This window comes from Anabas testudineus, chromosome 4, assembly GCF_900324465.2.
Source record: "Anabas testudineus chromosome 4, fAnaTes1.2, whole genome shotgun sequence".
NCBI classification, from domain to species: Eukaryota; Metazoa; Chordata; class Actinopteri; order Anabantiformes; family Anabantidae; genus Anabas; species Anabas testudineus.
The window spans coordinates 12,515,927-12,531,360 of record NC_046613.1 but is presented as its reverse complement, the minus strand read 5'-3'; the positions used below and the strand labels follow the sequence as shown (position 1 = coordinate 12,531,360).

The following is a 15,434-nucleotide window of genomic DNA, read 5'->3' as shown; positions in this document are numbered from 1 at the left end:
ACTCATCTTATGTTGCTTTGGAAAATGCTCTTCTGCCAAATAAGTGTTACTAAAGTAAAACAAAGGTGGTTATATTCTAAAAAAATAAAATGTTACTGTTCTTAATTATACTCATCCCTGTTTATCATTAAACAATAAGAAAACAACACTCAGCAGTGAAAGAGAAACTTTATATGAACATACAGGGTCAAACACACACACACATATAATATAGTGGAACAATTCATGATGTATTACTGTAGGTAAATAAATTGTAGCTGTTTTAATGACATTTTTACATGTTTCATTCACATTAACAGAGAGAGTGTTGGTTATTATTAATAAAGTTCACACATATATCATTTACCTTAATGCTTCACATTTCAGTCTCTCTCTGGCTGTAGGTTGTCTCCCTTCACATGAATGGAACAAACTAAGCTGTCACACTTTGTGTTTTAGTGTTAATGACACAGAACAGCAGCGGTGAAACTTCCCAAATGTTTTTGCAAATTTGCTAAAACATGATCTACAGTGTGTGTCTGAGTGTCCATGACCTCATTCTGTGGTTTTGTCTCTAACGGTGAAGTGACAGAGAAAACAGCTTTATAAAAGGTACCAGACCACAGAAAAACAAAAACAAAAACAGATAGTAGAAATGTTAAAAAGGTAAGATAGCAGAAGCGTTAGGATTCAGGTGAGTAAGATTCAAATCCTCCTCTTCATGCTGCTCCTCTAGTCTGTGAAAGAATAAAGAAACACCATGGTAGAAATAAATAAATATAAACATACCATAGAAAAACAACATTCAAACGGTGTGCACACCTAGAATAAAATGTAAAAAGGTATTTTGGTTCTAATCAGGCTCGGACAGCCCAGCTGGAGTCCACCTGTGTGATGAACACACAGAGACTCGCTGAGCGCTGCGCTGCTGGATCAGCCTCCTCCTCAGCGACCAATCCGCGCTCTATACAGCGGAGCTGGAGCCGGATTGAAGCCCAAATACGAGCTGACTCCTCCTCCTCTTTTTCTTTTTTCTCCATGTAGATTAAAAACTATACCCTGCCCACCTCTTCACCGACGTCCGAAGCTTTTCACTAATGTGGAACTTTTCTAAACGTGGAGTTTGGTCCAAAGAGAAACGTTTCCATGGTCCCTGGTTCCTGTGATAGATAATTACAGATGTCAAAACGCAGGGAGTTTATACTAATTACAAGAAGATAACCTGCTGTTTATTTTGCATTTACACCCACACGAGAGGATCAAAATCACTCCTGGCGCAACAGTTAATTAAAAGGTTTTCTGGGAAATAAAAAAAAAAAAACAAATGAAAATGAAAATGAGACGGAGGCCTGAAGTGTCTGCACGTGGTTCAAATTCACTGTCTGCGTTAAGTGTGTGTGTAGAGTCTACTGAGGCTTTGTATGAATATTATAGAGCTGATAACAAGACAGAGGAACCACACAGGCGGATGGATGAGTGGATGATAGATGGATGAATAAGCGGATGAATGGGTGGATGATGGATTGGATGGATGCGCCTCCACACGCTCATGTACCCACTGGGAGACGAACAAGAGTCAATGTAGAGGAAAAACCCACCGAGGTTTCCATTTCATTTTTATTCTAATCTGTTTTTGAGCCGGACTCCGGATTTTATAAATGTGGACATAAGGTCTGAGGTGAAATCATTAAGGTCGGACCGGCCACGACCCGTGTGCACATTAATATCCGACAGGAATAAATGTATTTAGAAATACTGGAGCTGCTGTTTCATCTTTTAATTACTGCTTCATCCAAATGAAAACAGCGCTGGTTAAACGCAGTTTACAGACCTGTACACGTGTTTTCTCCACTGAGCTTTATTCAATCTTTTAAAAATAGAATAAACAAAGCACAAAAATCACCTGTTGCACACCGACATGAGTTTCACATCTCTCCGTGTTCACAGCAACTTAACCAACATCTCTCTGTATGAATCATATGAGACGACACGCGGCATCAAAAGCTCATGTTTACGTTAATATGAGAGAAGAAATGTAGAAACAAATGCAGGAGTTCAGTTCATCAGTGGAAATCACGTCTGTGGATTATTATTGACAACAAACACTGATGGAGACAGAGTAGAGTAGATACTGTAGAGATCTGGAAATACCCTGTCTATCCACAGCAATAACAAGCTCGGTGCTTCACACACACACACACACACACACACACAGAGAGAGAGAGAGAGAGGGCTGATTGCCCATTACATTTAGTTTAACCACAGATGAACTTTGAATGGTTAAACCTGATGTGGATCAGCGTCTTGTCTCTAACTCGGGTTTTGCTGCAGAGGCCTGAACAAACAGCTGACTTTCACTTTCGATAGTTGGTGGAGGTGGTGAAGCAGCTCTGTGAGACGCACACGGAGCAGCAGGTTCTGCTTTTAGGTAAATGCACAACTACTTGTAGCTTCGTCGCATGTTTTAAACGGGTGGTATCCAAAGGATGTGTTTGGTTTTCAGCCACATAAAAGAGATCGACAGGCAGTAGAGCCGCAACACGCACAGTGGGAAATTACAGACAGGGAGGTTTGATTTGGAAAACCAGCTCACAACACACGATCACCCACTATAACCCTGCTATTCTTCTATTTGGACACATTTAAATGAATACAACAATCCACACATTTCAAATAAAACATTTCAAACACATTCATGTCCCATATTCCCCTATAATGGTTTTTTAATGCATCAGCCGTACACAGAACAATCTCCTCCTTCAAAAGCCTGTGCATCATATCACCTTCTGACAAGACAGTTAGGTTGTCTGTGTGTGTGTGTGTGTGTGTGTGTGTGTGTTTGTACAGGACACACACACGCAGCCTCATCAAGACCACAAACAGTACAGAAACACTGCTCTCCAGGAACAACACTATATCTGCCCTCTTCAGCTGCACACAGGGGCCTCTTCTCTGGAAATCTCTGTCTTCCTTATTTGTTTATTTTTCTGTATGTTCCACATCTCCTCCTTCCATTTCTCTTCATGGCTCCTTTTTTATTTTTTTTTAAAACTATATTTATGTTATACTACCAATAGTTAAAACATGAATCACAATAGGAAAATTCTGCAGCAGCCTATTATTGTGAGCTCTGTCGCAGTTATTTTTGCCACAAGGCTGAACATTTAGCAGCATGTTTACATGCTTATGCCTTTATTTTGAAAAGGTTTAGTTTAAAACACAGCAAAATTCAGGTTTATTTATAACTGCTTATAAAATTAACTTTTTAAATTTGCAGGATGTGTGAGCTGTAAATAGTAGATAATGTAGTAGATAATACCGATATACTGTGTATAAGGAAACATTTAGGAACATTCTGCTTCAGGCTAAAAACAAGAAGAAGCCTCTGTTACATAGAGCGTTAACCTGTTCTCTTCATTAAATCTAACTAGTAATGCTACAACTACTAGATTTCTCGTCATTAAGATGCTTTACTTTAATACAAAATGTTGGGTGTGGTCATTGATATTGAAAGACATAAATGCTTCTATTTGTTTCTCTTCATAAAATTAAATATGCTGTAAAATAAGAAGCTACTATGATATTTTACTCACAAGTAAAAGTATAGGCTAACAGTATACAATGTTAAACTACTGCATTCAAAATGTATTTCACTATAAAAGATACATTATTTAATATACAGACACAGCTGCCTCCAGTGTTGGGGCAGGTCAGACCCCTCATAAAAATATAATATTTAAATTACACTGGAGTTTAGAAAAAACTAAACTGACTATCAATTTGAGGTCAGTTTGGTTCTACTGCAATTAGTCAGATCTGTAGTGAAGTTTGAATTTTCATTCTCTCTTTAGTTTCCAGTTTGGGAGCAAGTTAGTCAAATCAGACTATTCACAAATCACAAATCACTACTAACTACACATGAAGGCGTAAAAAGATTTCATTTTCATTTTTAACAACAGATTATTATTAGTATTTTATATGGTTTATTATAGATACAGTCTTGATCTCAATAACTGTCTCTAAAATACAGGCAGCAGAAATGAACATTACATATAACTATTTAAAAAACAACAACTTGCCAATGTGCGATATCAAGACCTGCAGCTCCATATCCGTTAACTCATGAGACACTGTAAATTGATTTAGAGCCAGACAGAGCCGGATCCGACCAAACCCAGACACACCAGGGATTTTCACCCGGCCGCACCCAACACCCCGCCTTACATGATGCACCCGGGAGGTCTGGGTTTGATCTGGGCCACAGCACGGCCACGTGTCAGCCGAGAACGAACCAAATAAACCAAATGTGCCTAAATCGTAGAAAGGGTGGCCACATTTGATTTGTGATATCCAGGCTGTGTTTCCCATGATACATGTGGGTCACTCCAGGCCGGCAGGACGCGTCAGTACCTGAAGGGGCCCACATACTATCACAACCACCGCGCGCCTGGGTGCGAGGGGCCTTGGTCATTTTCTTACCAAGAAAAACCTTAAGAATAAAACCTAAATTTATGGGGGCTACTGTGTTGAGAAGTTAAAAACCAAACGTTTAAGCTTACAGACTTTACTCACGTGAGCATAAATAGGCATCGATGTACTCGGCCGTGTCCTTCTTCTTGTGCGCACTTGCAAGCTGCCCGGCGGTGAACCCCTGTTTGTTGGCTGTTTGGGGGTTCGCTGTTTGTTCGATCACCAGTTTGACCACCTCCAGGTGACCCTCCTTGGCGGCCAGGTGCAGCGGCAGGTTGCCCAGCTGATCCGCGACGTTCACGTCTGCTCCGTGACGCATCAGCGCGCGTACGGTGTCTACGAAGCCTTCGCGCGCCGCGTCGTGAGTCACACTGAGGCTAAGGACTGGATCACATCTGCTGAGGTCTGCCCCCGCATCGAGAAGAGCCTCAACCAAGGCGGTGTGCCCCAACATCACCACCTGCACAAAGCCAGAAGCAGATCAAAAAACGAAATGAGTAAGAACTGGAGTTCTCAGAGTAACCGCGGAGACCTTTAGGCCATCATACATCAACCCCAGTTGATTTAAGTCAGTGTATTAGAGCTACATGTATCATAATAATGTTTACCCGTTACCAATTTAATTTACATTTACAAAAAAATAAAAAAGTAACATATCTTTTTTAACATTAAAATCACATTAGAGCTACATAACGAATGACATTATAAATCAGGAATTATCCAGTAAACACCCTACACCTGTTTTCATTATTTATATCATTTATCTGATATCCCTCATTCATACTGGAGAAAAAATATTGTGCCAACATTTTCAAGTTTACATAGTATGCACAATAAAAATGCAATAATTGGCCCAAAAAAACTATTATAACAAAATAATAAGTTTCATGTATGTGGTTGTTCAGTATATATTATTATAGTACTAATAACAGTAATACACAATAATACTCAGTGATAGTATAAACTATTAGTACTGTAAAAATCACATTAGTAATAGTAACATCAGAGTTCATTTAGTGACCTGTGCCTGTTTAAGACCTGCGTGCAGCCTGTAAAAATATCCCAGCAGAAGCAGGTATGTTGTGTAACTAAAACAAAGCTTCAGCCACCATTTCCTTGTCTCCACCATTTTGTTACTTCTTCCTCACACCACACCAGGAACCCTAAAATCTAACTTTGCTTAGTAGCATCTTTTTTCTTTATTCCACTAATTGTAAAAATAGCAGATACTTTGTTATGTATGATAAATATTTTTAGGATTAGGTGCAAAGGAAAACAAATCCTTTTTCATTGCGAAACAGTTTAGAAAAAACATCTTTTTCTTCGCTTAAAATACATTTCTTCACATAATCTATAATCTATGTGTATTCAGATAATTAATTACAGCCAAATTATCTATCTCCAAACTATTTTGGTTATTTATTTATTTATTTTGACTTTTGAATCTGTTCACACTACATATGTTAGACAGTGTAAATTCCTTTCTGCCATCTGTCCAAAGATTTAATCATCTGAAAACTATTTAGATATATATCGTTTTTATATATCGATTTAATTTTATCCTATCAATGAACAAAGACAACTGAATATTTGCAAATAAAATATGAAGTCTTATATCCTGTGTAGCAGCACAATAAGATAAGGAAGTAGGACAGGCTACTGGTTACACTGCACTCAAACACTACAATCAAAATACCACGACTAAAAATGCAAAGAACTCGGGTTTAATTAAATCACTTTCACACAAACAAAGCTAAAGGAGATTTATACCAACCTGCAGTGCAGTTCTCTTGAACTCATTAAGTCCATTGACATCTGCTCCTCTTTGCAGCATCAACAACACTTCAGATAGGTTTCCACTGGCAGAGGCTCTGCAGAGCTTGTCATTAAGTGACCCGTCTGCCATTCTTGTAGAAAATATAGACAGATATGATCCAAGGCTTGGTCTGACTTTATGGAAAAAGTCTATAATCAAAATGGTAGGTGGTGGGCATGATATCTCTTAGGCACCTCCCTTTTTATCCCTTACATCACACATGGGCCTGACCTACACAATGCTTCATCTGACACTCTAAAACAATCAAAATGATATTTAAAAAACTGTTAAGTTAGCCAAATTTAAACGATTTCAGGTGTACCTTCTACATAAAATGATTCAATGAATTTAATATATTTAGGCAAAGAACTAGGAACAATGGGATCTACATTTTACACAATGATTTGCTACTTAAAACCCTTTTTACAGCTTAAGTTGTGCTAATGTCATAATGATACTAATACTCAGTTAGTATCCACACAGGCAATAAAAGCCTTTAATTTTATATACTGCACATTTTTTACTCAAAAGTGTATATGATTAACACCCAATTAGTGTAAAAAGGTCTATTCCTGTATTGAATGAAGAGTATTTTACGGATACTTATGCCATCCAGATGCACAAGTTACCTCTGGGAGATTGGTACAGTCATTATTATTAATCAGTTTGTGCAGTTGGAGTTATAATGGTATGGAAACAATGTTAAAACAACAAATATTATCCCACGTTCTGCCTGCTAGTCCTGGCTGTCTTTTAATGCAGCATTTGCAGCAGGTGATCTGGGACAAATGCAGAATTTAGTCAAATGACGCCTTGTGTGTTTGTGTAGTCTTCCCAGAGATCTATTTATAGGAGCCACCCACAAGCAATAAGCCTGTGCAACAACCCTATTTAATGTCTATACATAGGATACACTATGACCTACATGGAGCTATAATAACCTAATAACCTGCGCTTAATTTTGCAAGATTGCTATTTAGCAAACTAACACATAAAAGTAAAATAAAACGTAACACAACACAAAAACGGCCTTTAAATGAGATTAAAACCATAACACAAGCCTTCCTCCGTGCTGCAGATGAGTAGGTACCATCCTTTTCTCCTACCGAGTCGAGCGCTGAAAAAAACCACACAAAAGTAACAACGAAATAAATATAGAAACGAATCAACGAATAAATGTTTTATATCTGCGCATTTTATCAATACACGTGATGTCCTCCACTGTCACTTCCCGCTCATTTTCAAAATAAAATAAACAAAGTGCGTTTCTGGATTCGGGTACCATCTTGTTCTAATGTCAGCAGTCAAACGCTGAGTTCATAATCGCGGAGCCCGCTGCTGATCGCACATTCATTACGAGCTTTCTTTCATTTTCAAACACACTCCTACCGAAATCGGTGATCCTCCATGAACCACTGTCACAGCAATGCCCGATTATATTTCTTTTCAACCTTGGTATGAACTAAATATCCAAACAGGGGAAAGCTCCTGCTGAAATATCCACTGTGAAACCGCGGATGGTTGATTTGAAGAATAGATGGAGCTCTACGAAGCGGGATGTTTGCCCTTACACTTAGCTGAGTAAATAATATTTGAAATTCTTACCAAAAAAAGATGAGATGGCGTGATTGGATGGAGCTTAAATGATAGGCGGGACGTCTGCACGGAGTTTTGGGAAAGGAGCCATGATGCTGTGACACCGTTAAAGATGCCCACGGTTATTCCCGAGAACCGGAGATTTTATCCCCAAGGAGCGGAGCCGCGTGGTAGCATCGCGATATAATTCCTGCGTCAGCCTTCATCTTCTATTACAATATCCAGCGACAGAGCAAGGTAGGCTTTTATGTTGTCATCGACTCTGGACATCATCTTTCCGTTTCCCTTCCTCATGCTGCCCTCTGCTGGCGAGAGAGCTGCTGATTTGCTGACTGCTGGAGCAGCTGTGAGGTGAGGTGGCCTCGCTATGTAAGGAATGAATGCGCATGGGACGTACTTTACGTACTTTACGCAGGTGAACTGGTGGCGCGCTCATCACAATATGCGCACAGTTGGCACCATACATTAAACCTGCATGGACTTTTGTTAACAAGCTTTAGTCTGATATAACAATGTGGGTAAAGTTAGAGATAGAGGTCAAATGGGGCCTTAAAGCTGGTGCGTAAAAGTGCCGCTGGTGAATATGGTGTTACCCAAGCAACCCAGCGCATGTCGCTATGCGTAAATACACACAAACTGGTTTTGTGCCTCTTCGTTAACACGCAACTTTGCTTTGTGTAGTGAAGGCCAAACAGGAACTTTTCATCATACATGCATAATTGCTGAAACGGGAATTTTTTTTGTTGCGCTACCGCCCTTAATAACAGGGCATACAAACACCTGACCTTTTGTTTTTGTTGTATATTTCCTTCCGTCATCATAACACACAGGTTGGAATAATCATGTCTTTGCGCCTTTCCCCTAAAATAGCTGACAGTATAGAGAAGCAGGGAACAGGAGTTGGGGCTATGCAATTAAAACTGAGGTAACGTGGCTGCAAATGTGGACACACCCTTGAGGTTTATGCATTTGTATGTAGTTATCAGGACTGTCCTCTATATTATAAGCAACTGTATTCCTAGTATTATAGTATTTTATATAAGGATCTGAAATGACTCCATGCAAAAGTAGCAGGCTTGTGTGTAGTTAAACTGAAGGTGAGAGAAAGTGTAAAGATCTACAGGTCTATGGATGATGAACTGTGATTGATTATTAGGCTGGCCTCCAACTTTCCAAAGCTTTAAAAAAGTCAGACTTTTAAAAGCTATACATCATCACAACTCTCGACTCCTTTGGGACAAGATTTCCATAAAGTCCAGACGTCTGGCTAAAAGTGTGTGAATATTCAACAGCCGGTTTTGCTGTCAACATGCTTCTGTTGTGAAAGCAAAACACCCTAAAACAACAATGTACAGAGTGAAACGACGCGTCAAAACACGCTGCAGGAAGAAACATGTTTTGACGTATTTTTAGTGATGTCAGTATGAAATGTGGGGAAGATCATGTTTATTCAGTTCCAGACAGAAAAGTCCATTTAAAGTGATCTCACGTCCCCGGGTCGAGCTTTTACGACATCTTTACGACAGCCGTAAAGCAATGGACTAGCTGACAATAATGATATGAGATATCTGGACACTGTAACGTTACTTTACAGAATTGTGTCTATCTGGAGCGGTTAAATCCCGATTAAGTGTTATTTTTCCAATTTGCCAAACTCTCACTCGTCGCCACGTCTAAGCAAAGTGTTTTATTAATACTCAGGGTCCCTCTCTGAGGCGAGAAAGCGACGAGAACCAGTGGAAGAAGAATTGCTTTTAGCCAGTCATTGCCATGGCCTCCGAAAGCGGCGATAGCAACATGGATAGAGAAATGATTCTGGCCGACTTTCAGGTGTGTCTCTTTTGTATGTCCCCCATGTCGTATGGAGTTGTTATTAATCTGTCTGACGTTGTTGAATTAGGCTGGACTGCTGTCAACAACAGTTCACACGACGTCCTAAAGAGCAGAGCTGAGCTGAGCTTTGCTGTCTGTGGCTAACACACGAAGCTAACTAACTGACAGCTTGCTAACTGAGTCTGAAGCTGTAAGCTCGCTAACTAGTTTACGGTTCTCCAAAACTGACCGTATAAACAGTGCAAAGATTTGGGCAAGTGTGTCGAATTGATAGACAATGATGATCCGGTTAGCTTAAAGGTGAGCTACGGCGCCCATGTTAACTGTCAGTTTGTTTACACATTGCCGGGTATTGTGTCAGGTTTTATAATCCTCTTCACAAACGGTGTCCCTCGAAGACACCAGCAAAATGTTCCATGTTCCCATATTCGTAGACCTGTGTAGTTTCCTACCATTTTCAGTAACATAAGTGCTTCTGGAGAATCTACGCATTATATATTAACTTAAAAGAAGGACTTCGTAATTTGTTGTTTGTTAGTTTCTCCTTTGTTGTGAAGCAGCAAGGTCTAACAGGACTAACCAACTTATCTGCTATGATTGTTAGAAACAGAGTGGATGTGTCATGCATTTAAATGAAGATAGGCCACATTTGTTTTAAAAATAGGACCACTGACACCTTCACCTCATCATACTTTGCAAAGAAAGTGGAGAGACAAGAACAACAAGCAAGAGACAAACACTGGGTAGGTTGGAAGGGCAAGAATCAGCTCCGCAGCCAGGGACACCTGCAGAAAGGTACAGACAAAAGGAGATAGAAAGGAAGAGGCACAGCAATTGGACACAAGACACAAAGTTAACAACATATAGCTTTACAACACAGTAACATATACTGTAGCTGTACATGGTGGAAGGCTCTAATGTAGAGCTATAAATTGAAGAAGAAGATAAAATATTGATTGTATGGTATTGTATTGTATTGACACAAATCTTATTTTCTAAAAGCTACTTGTTTTAATCACTGAGGGTCTGGATTCTGAGCCAACAATATCATGTTTCATTTGGCCTGTCATCAGTTGAAATAATTTAATAATGTTATTTAGTAACAGCTGATCTGAGCTGCTGTTTGACTATTTAACCAGCAACGCTGATGACTAGCGCTAATTATCAGTAAAATGTGAAACTGCTCTGTGGATATTTTCTACACACAACCAAGGTAATCTGGCACCTTTACACACAATAAATCAGACTTGCAGACTGTAGCTCAAGTCTGTAAAGGTTGTTCAGATAGACAATAGTTTTCCAAAACTTGAACTTGTAACTTCTTGGTAGTCATGTTAACTGCATTAACAGGGTGAATATTGCTAATGAAATGTAGAAATGCATTTTTAGTGTTTGATGACATAAGGCAGATCTACTAAATTTAAAGCTTCGCAATAGAAGAACAAACAGGAACAGGAGCAATAGAGCAAATTGTCCTCTAGTTATTCATCATGGATGGTGGTTTTCTATGGGACAGAGAGAAAACAGATGGCCATATATACTTTGGCCACAATATTACTTGAGGGAGAGATGCATAAGGGAAAAAGTATTGGTCTAAACACAGAACCCAGTGGAGCTCCATAACTACCTTTTGTGTGCGTGGAAGAATTATGAACTAATTGAAATGTATTTGATAGATATGATTCATATGTCAAAGTGCTGTTCCTTTATTACTTCCCCTTAAATTTTCATTTATACATCTCTCCCTTGTTTTGAAACTGCCTTTTTAAGGATTTTAGAAAAAAGGACATGGAAACTGTATGCAATAAGAAACAACTGTTTTTTGAGTTTTCCAATTTGGGTGTGAGGCTAATAGTGAGACTTTATCTTATTAGATCTAGGGTTGATTAATAAGCCTGAGTGAAAGATTACTGCTACTCCTCCACCTGAAGGAGGTTTTATACTTTTAAACCGCTTTGATGTTGTATCTGTAACCTACACCATGAAAATGTTATAGGTCATAATCTCCAAAACACCTATAAGCTAATTTCACCCAACAAAATATATATATATGATACATAAAGTATATTGTATTTCAAAAGCATACATTTTGAAGGAATATTCATCACTGTACATTTAGAGACATAATAGAAGGTGCAAGTGCATTTTTATATTTCTTTTTTATAGGCATCCCAAGCCATGAAATCCCAGGGTGTTGGGTTTGCTGTTCTGCATAGTACTCAAATATGACATAAATATGACATTGCAAAGTATTTTATTGCTCTGTTTTGAGGCCATAAATATCTAATGTTCATTGGACCTGCAAACATAAAAGTTTTGCTGTCTACAGTATAAACATCTGTTGTATTATGGCCCTTTTACACAGATTTAAACATTCAGCATTCTCAGTTTGTGTGTCATCTGTGTTCTGTTTTTGATTTTTAATTATGGTTGAATAACATGTGATTCTTAAATAAAATGTTCGTGCAATGAAAAGGAAAACTTTGGAAACACTAATTCAAACAAACAAAAACACCCTTTGCATAAATAACTGCCTGACTATTCTGTGGTATTCCACTGATTGGTTTTTGCAGATACTCAGGCCTTCTGCAGCACTTCCTAAAGGTCTGCTGTGCTGGTTGCCCAACTCTTCGGTCCAGTTATTCCCAGTCAGTTGTTATCCAGAGGGAATGGAGTGGTATCTGTGCTGATTGAGGATGCCTTGCACACTATGCAGATCACTCACTTTGCCCTAATCATCATGCTTCACTGATGGTGTTAGCCAAGCATCTATCATTGTTTCATGAGCCCTGTACTGTATGTTCTTAACTTGGATCCAAACACCTCAAACATGGACTTATCAGTCCACAAGACTTGGTTCCAGTCATCTAAAGTCCACTGTTTGTGCATCTTGTTTATCCATCACAGATGGGATAATGTTCTAATGCTGGAAGGCGGTGTTTGGCTGTCTCCAAACAATGCTTCTGAATCAAGCCAGAAAGTTGTACTTTGGTCTCATCCATCCAAGGAGCATTCTTTCAACAGCCTTTTGGCTTATGCAAATGACCTTGACCAAACTGTCGTGGCTTCATTCTTGCAATTCTTCCATGTACACCGTGATTGTTCATTCTGCTTATGGTGGACTCTTGAACTCTATAACGACTGTAGGAGAGCATGAAGAGATGCATAAAATTCCACAATAAAACTATACCATGGGTATTTTTTGTCATTTTTTAAAATTTATGCAGAGGTGAAAACATTACAAACAAAGCACTACTGTACTGTAGATCTAAAACACAACCCTGGAAAACCAGTGGAACAGGAGCAACTGCCTAAAAAGTATTTCTTTCTTGTAATCAATTATCTTTGTTTTTTCCTCTTGCAGGCTTGCACTGGAATTGACAACATTGCAGAGGCAATCACTCTGTTAGAGCTTAATAACTGGGATTTAGTGGTAAGTTCACTTCTGTTTCACCTTTAGTCTTTTACAGGCAGGTTGAGTCCCTCTACGGCACAGGATCATAACATCCAATAACACAAACATGCACACTATAATTTGTAATAATCACATTATTTCTTTTTTTTTTTTTTTTTGAGTTATTGAGGATTTCTTGTTAACCTGACAGCATCTTAACCAGACTATCCCTTTCTTGACTGTAGAAGCGAGTGTGTCTTGAGGTTTTGAGTCAGTGCTTCACAACAGTCAGTATAGTGAGAGATACTGAAATAAAGAAGTTTTTTTTTTTTTTTGCCGGTTTCATATTAACTCATGGTGAGTCTGGAAAACATGTAGCTCTCAGTGGCGAAGTGCATATTGGAGGGGGTCAATCTATATATAGATGGATGCTGGCAGGAGTTCAAAGCAGGCAGCAGCAGCAGCCCAAGCAGTGGCAGCACAGACAGTAGGGCCTGGACTCTGCACCTGTAAATCTGATGACTTGCACTTCCTCTCAGTAGCTGCTAGTTTGTTTTTTTTTAACCATTGACAAAATAAATATGCTTGTGTGTACTCATGCAAGTTGGGTGAGGGTGGAGATGGTCTGAAAACAATAGATACATTCCTTAATTTGGTGTGTGATATCCTGCTTTTCTTTTTTCCCTGAATGTTTTATTAAAACTGAGGTGGTTTTAATTCTGTGAGATAAATCTTTATCTTTTGAAATGCATTCAAGCTGACTATACATTCTTTTCTGTTAAGTAGCAAATATATTTCTGACAACAATTGTTTAAAATCACAGTAGATGTTTGATTCTCAAAGGAATTACTTTTGTTAGTTGTTTTTTGTATGTTAACTTCAGTATGCCTTTCTCAAACATATAGTGCTTTATGTAGCCTATAGCTGAACCTTTTAAAAGCCAAATGCCTTCTTTAGAGTAGACATTTTAACTTTAACCGTTTTAACAGCCATAACAAAAGGCTGTTGTTAATGGCATTAACAATAGCTAACATGCACAACACCAGGGTACTGAAACTAAAGCAGCTAGATTGAATTCAGATATCCCTTATTGTATTATTTATACCTGAAAAAGACATGTCCTCTCATTTTTAAAATCTGAAAACCTTTGGAAGCAGTGTGACAGTAACTATAAAGAATATACAGCATATACAGATTATCAAATAAACAAAATAATTGGCAAATGGACAAATACTACGGAATGTAAAGGTGGAATCCTCAGTTACCAACATCCTGTTGAGTTTTGCATGGAAGTTTGATTCAAGATTCATGATTCAAAAACCTTTATTGTTATTTTCACCATATACAGTCAGACACACTAAAAACAAAACGTTCTCCAGCACTAAGGGGCTACATACAACAATACACAACAACAACAAAAACCACAGTAGTACAAATAGCTATGCTAATTAAACAACTTGAAGACCAGCTAACTAATATAAAAAAGGTGCACATGCTCAATATCAAGAGATATGAATGAGCTGTAGTGGCTATGTGATAAATACAAAAGAAAAGGGCATATAGAGTAGACTATGACAAAACAGCTAACTTTAGTTTGCCTGTTATGCAGTGAAGAATAGTGACCATTCGAGAGAATCAATTGTCCATTCAAACAAAAGCTCAATGCACAGTTGACAGTTCTTACTGTCATGTTGTCCTTTCAGCTTTCATGGGTCTAATCAGACACACCATTTGAATATTCCATGCTTCTCATTCACATTTTGACAGGTTGCTTCTGTAACATTTCAACCGGAAAAAAATCTACCAAAGCCCCCGTCAATCTGACAAGCATGAGGTTAAAGAATAAACCAAAATATTAGTCTTTACCTAGATGAGAACTGGCTAGTTTTTCCACAATTTAGATGTACAACTTTATTAAAATTAAAAATTTTAAACATAAAAGTAACAATTTCATTTTTGGATTAGTGAAACTTTTGTCTTCAGGCAGATGGGACAATATATTTTAGAATTTAGACAACTGTCTTGGCATGCACAAAAAATTTCCATGGCTTTCACAACTTTATAGGAAGAGGAAGCAGGGTTAACTATTTTCAGTAGCAAAGAGTTGGCTGTTGATTCAGTGCAGCAACTTAAATAAGAAAATGGTCTTTTGTTTAACCTACTTTTCCTTGAATTACAGGCAGCCATCAATGGAGTCATACCACAGGAGAATGGGATCTTACAAAGGTAAAATCATGTTGCCACATATTTTCTGTAAATCAAAAAGTTATTTAAGGGTAAAATATATCAGTTGACCTTCAACACTGCAAAACAGAAGATGACACAATGTCAAGCAAGTCTGAATAA

The 15,434-nt window shown here is 38.4% G+C and overlaps 2 protein-coding genes across 4 annotated transcripts in view; one reads left to right on the top strand and one right to left on the bottom strand.

Annotated features, from left to right (window-relative positions):
- Positions 1-152: 152 nt before the first annotated feature.
- Positions 153-8,099, bottom strand: cdkn2c (cyclin-dependent kinase inhibitor 2C (p18, inhibits CDK4)). 3 transcript variants are annotated; one of them, XM_026346464.1, is made up of 5 exons: positions 7,871-8,099; positions 6,224-7,382; positions 4,552-4,909; positions 1,047-1,139; positions 153-716 (listed from the first exon to the last, which is right to left on the bottom strand). In XM_026346464.1, the coding sequence occupies exons 2-4, from the start codon at positions 6,353-6,355 to the stop codon at positions 1,090-1,092; spliced, it is 540 nt and encodes a 179-aa protein (XP_026202249.1). In that variant the 5' UTR covers positions 6,356-7,382; positions 7,871-8,099; the 3' UTR covers positions 153-716; positions 1,047-1,089. The 3 variants fall into 3 exon arrangements, with proteins under 3 accessions (XP_026202249.1, XP_026202250.1, XP_026202251.1); XM_026346465.1 differs by lacking the exon at positions 7,871-8,099 and adding an exon at positions 7,655-7,830; XM_026346466.1 differs by lacking the exon at positions 1,047-1,139 and having other exon boundaries at positions 7,871-8,097.
- A 1,294-nt stretch (positions 8,100-9,393) lies between these two features.
- faf1 (Fas (TNFRSF6) associated factor 1) overlaps positions 9,394-15,434 on the top strand; it is a 57,860-nt gene continuing 51,819 nt past the window's right edge. Inside the window, exons 1-3 of the mRNA XM_026345702.1 lie at positions 9,394-9,691; positions 13,059-13,127; positions 15,268-15,314. Of these exons, the coding sequence (XP_026201487.1) occupies positions 9,632-9,691; positions 13,059-13,127; positions 15,268-15,314 (176 nt within the window). The 5' untranslated portion in view covers positions 9,394-9,631. The remainder of the gene's footprint in view (positions 9,692-13,058; positions 13,128-15,267; positions 15,315-15,434) is intronic.

Bases quoted from the DNA above. Each gene is read 5' to 3' on its own strand.
- cdkn2c (XM_026346464.1), bottom strand. From the start codon at position 6,355: ATGGCAGACGGGTCACTTAATGACAAGCTCTGCAGAGCCTCTGCCAGT. The intron at 4,910-6,223 runs GTTGGTATAAAT...GGCTTTGTGCAG, and splicing joins TCAAGAGAACTGCACTGCAG to GTGGTGATGTTGGGGCACAC. The intron at 1,140-4,551 runs GTGAGTAAAGTC...TATCTATCACAG, and splicing joins CGATGCCTATTTATGCTCAC to GAACCAGGGACCATGGAAAC.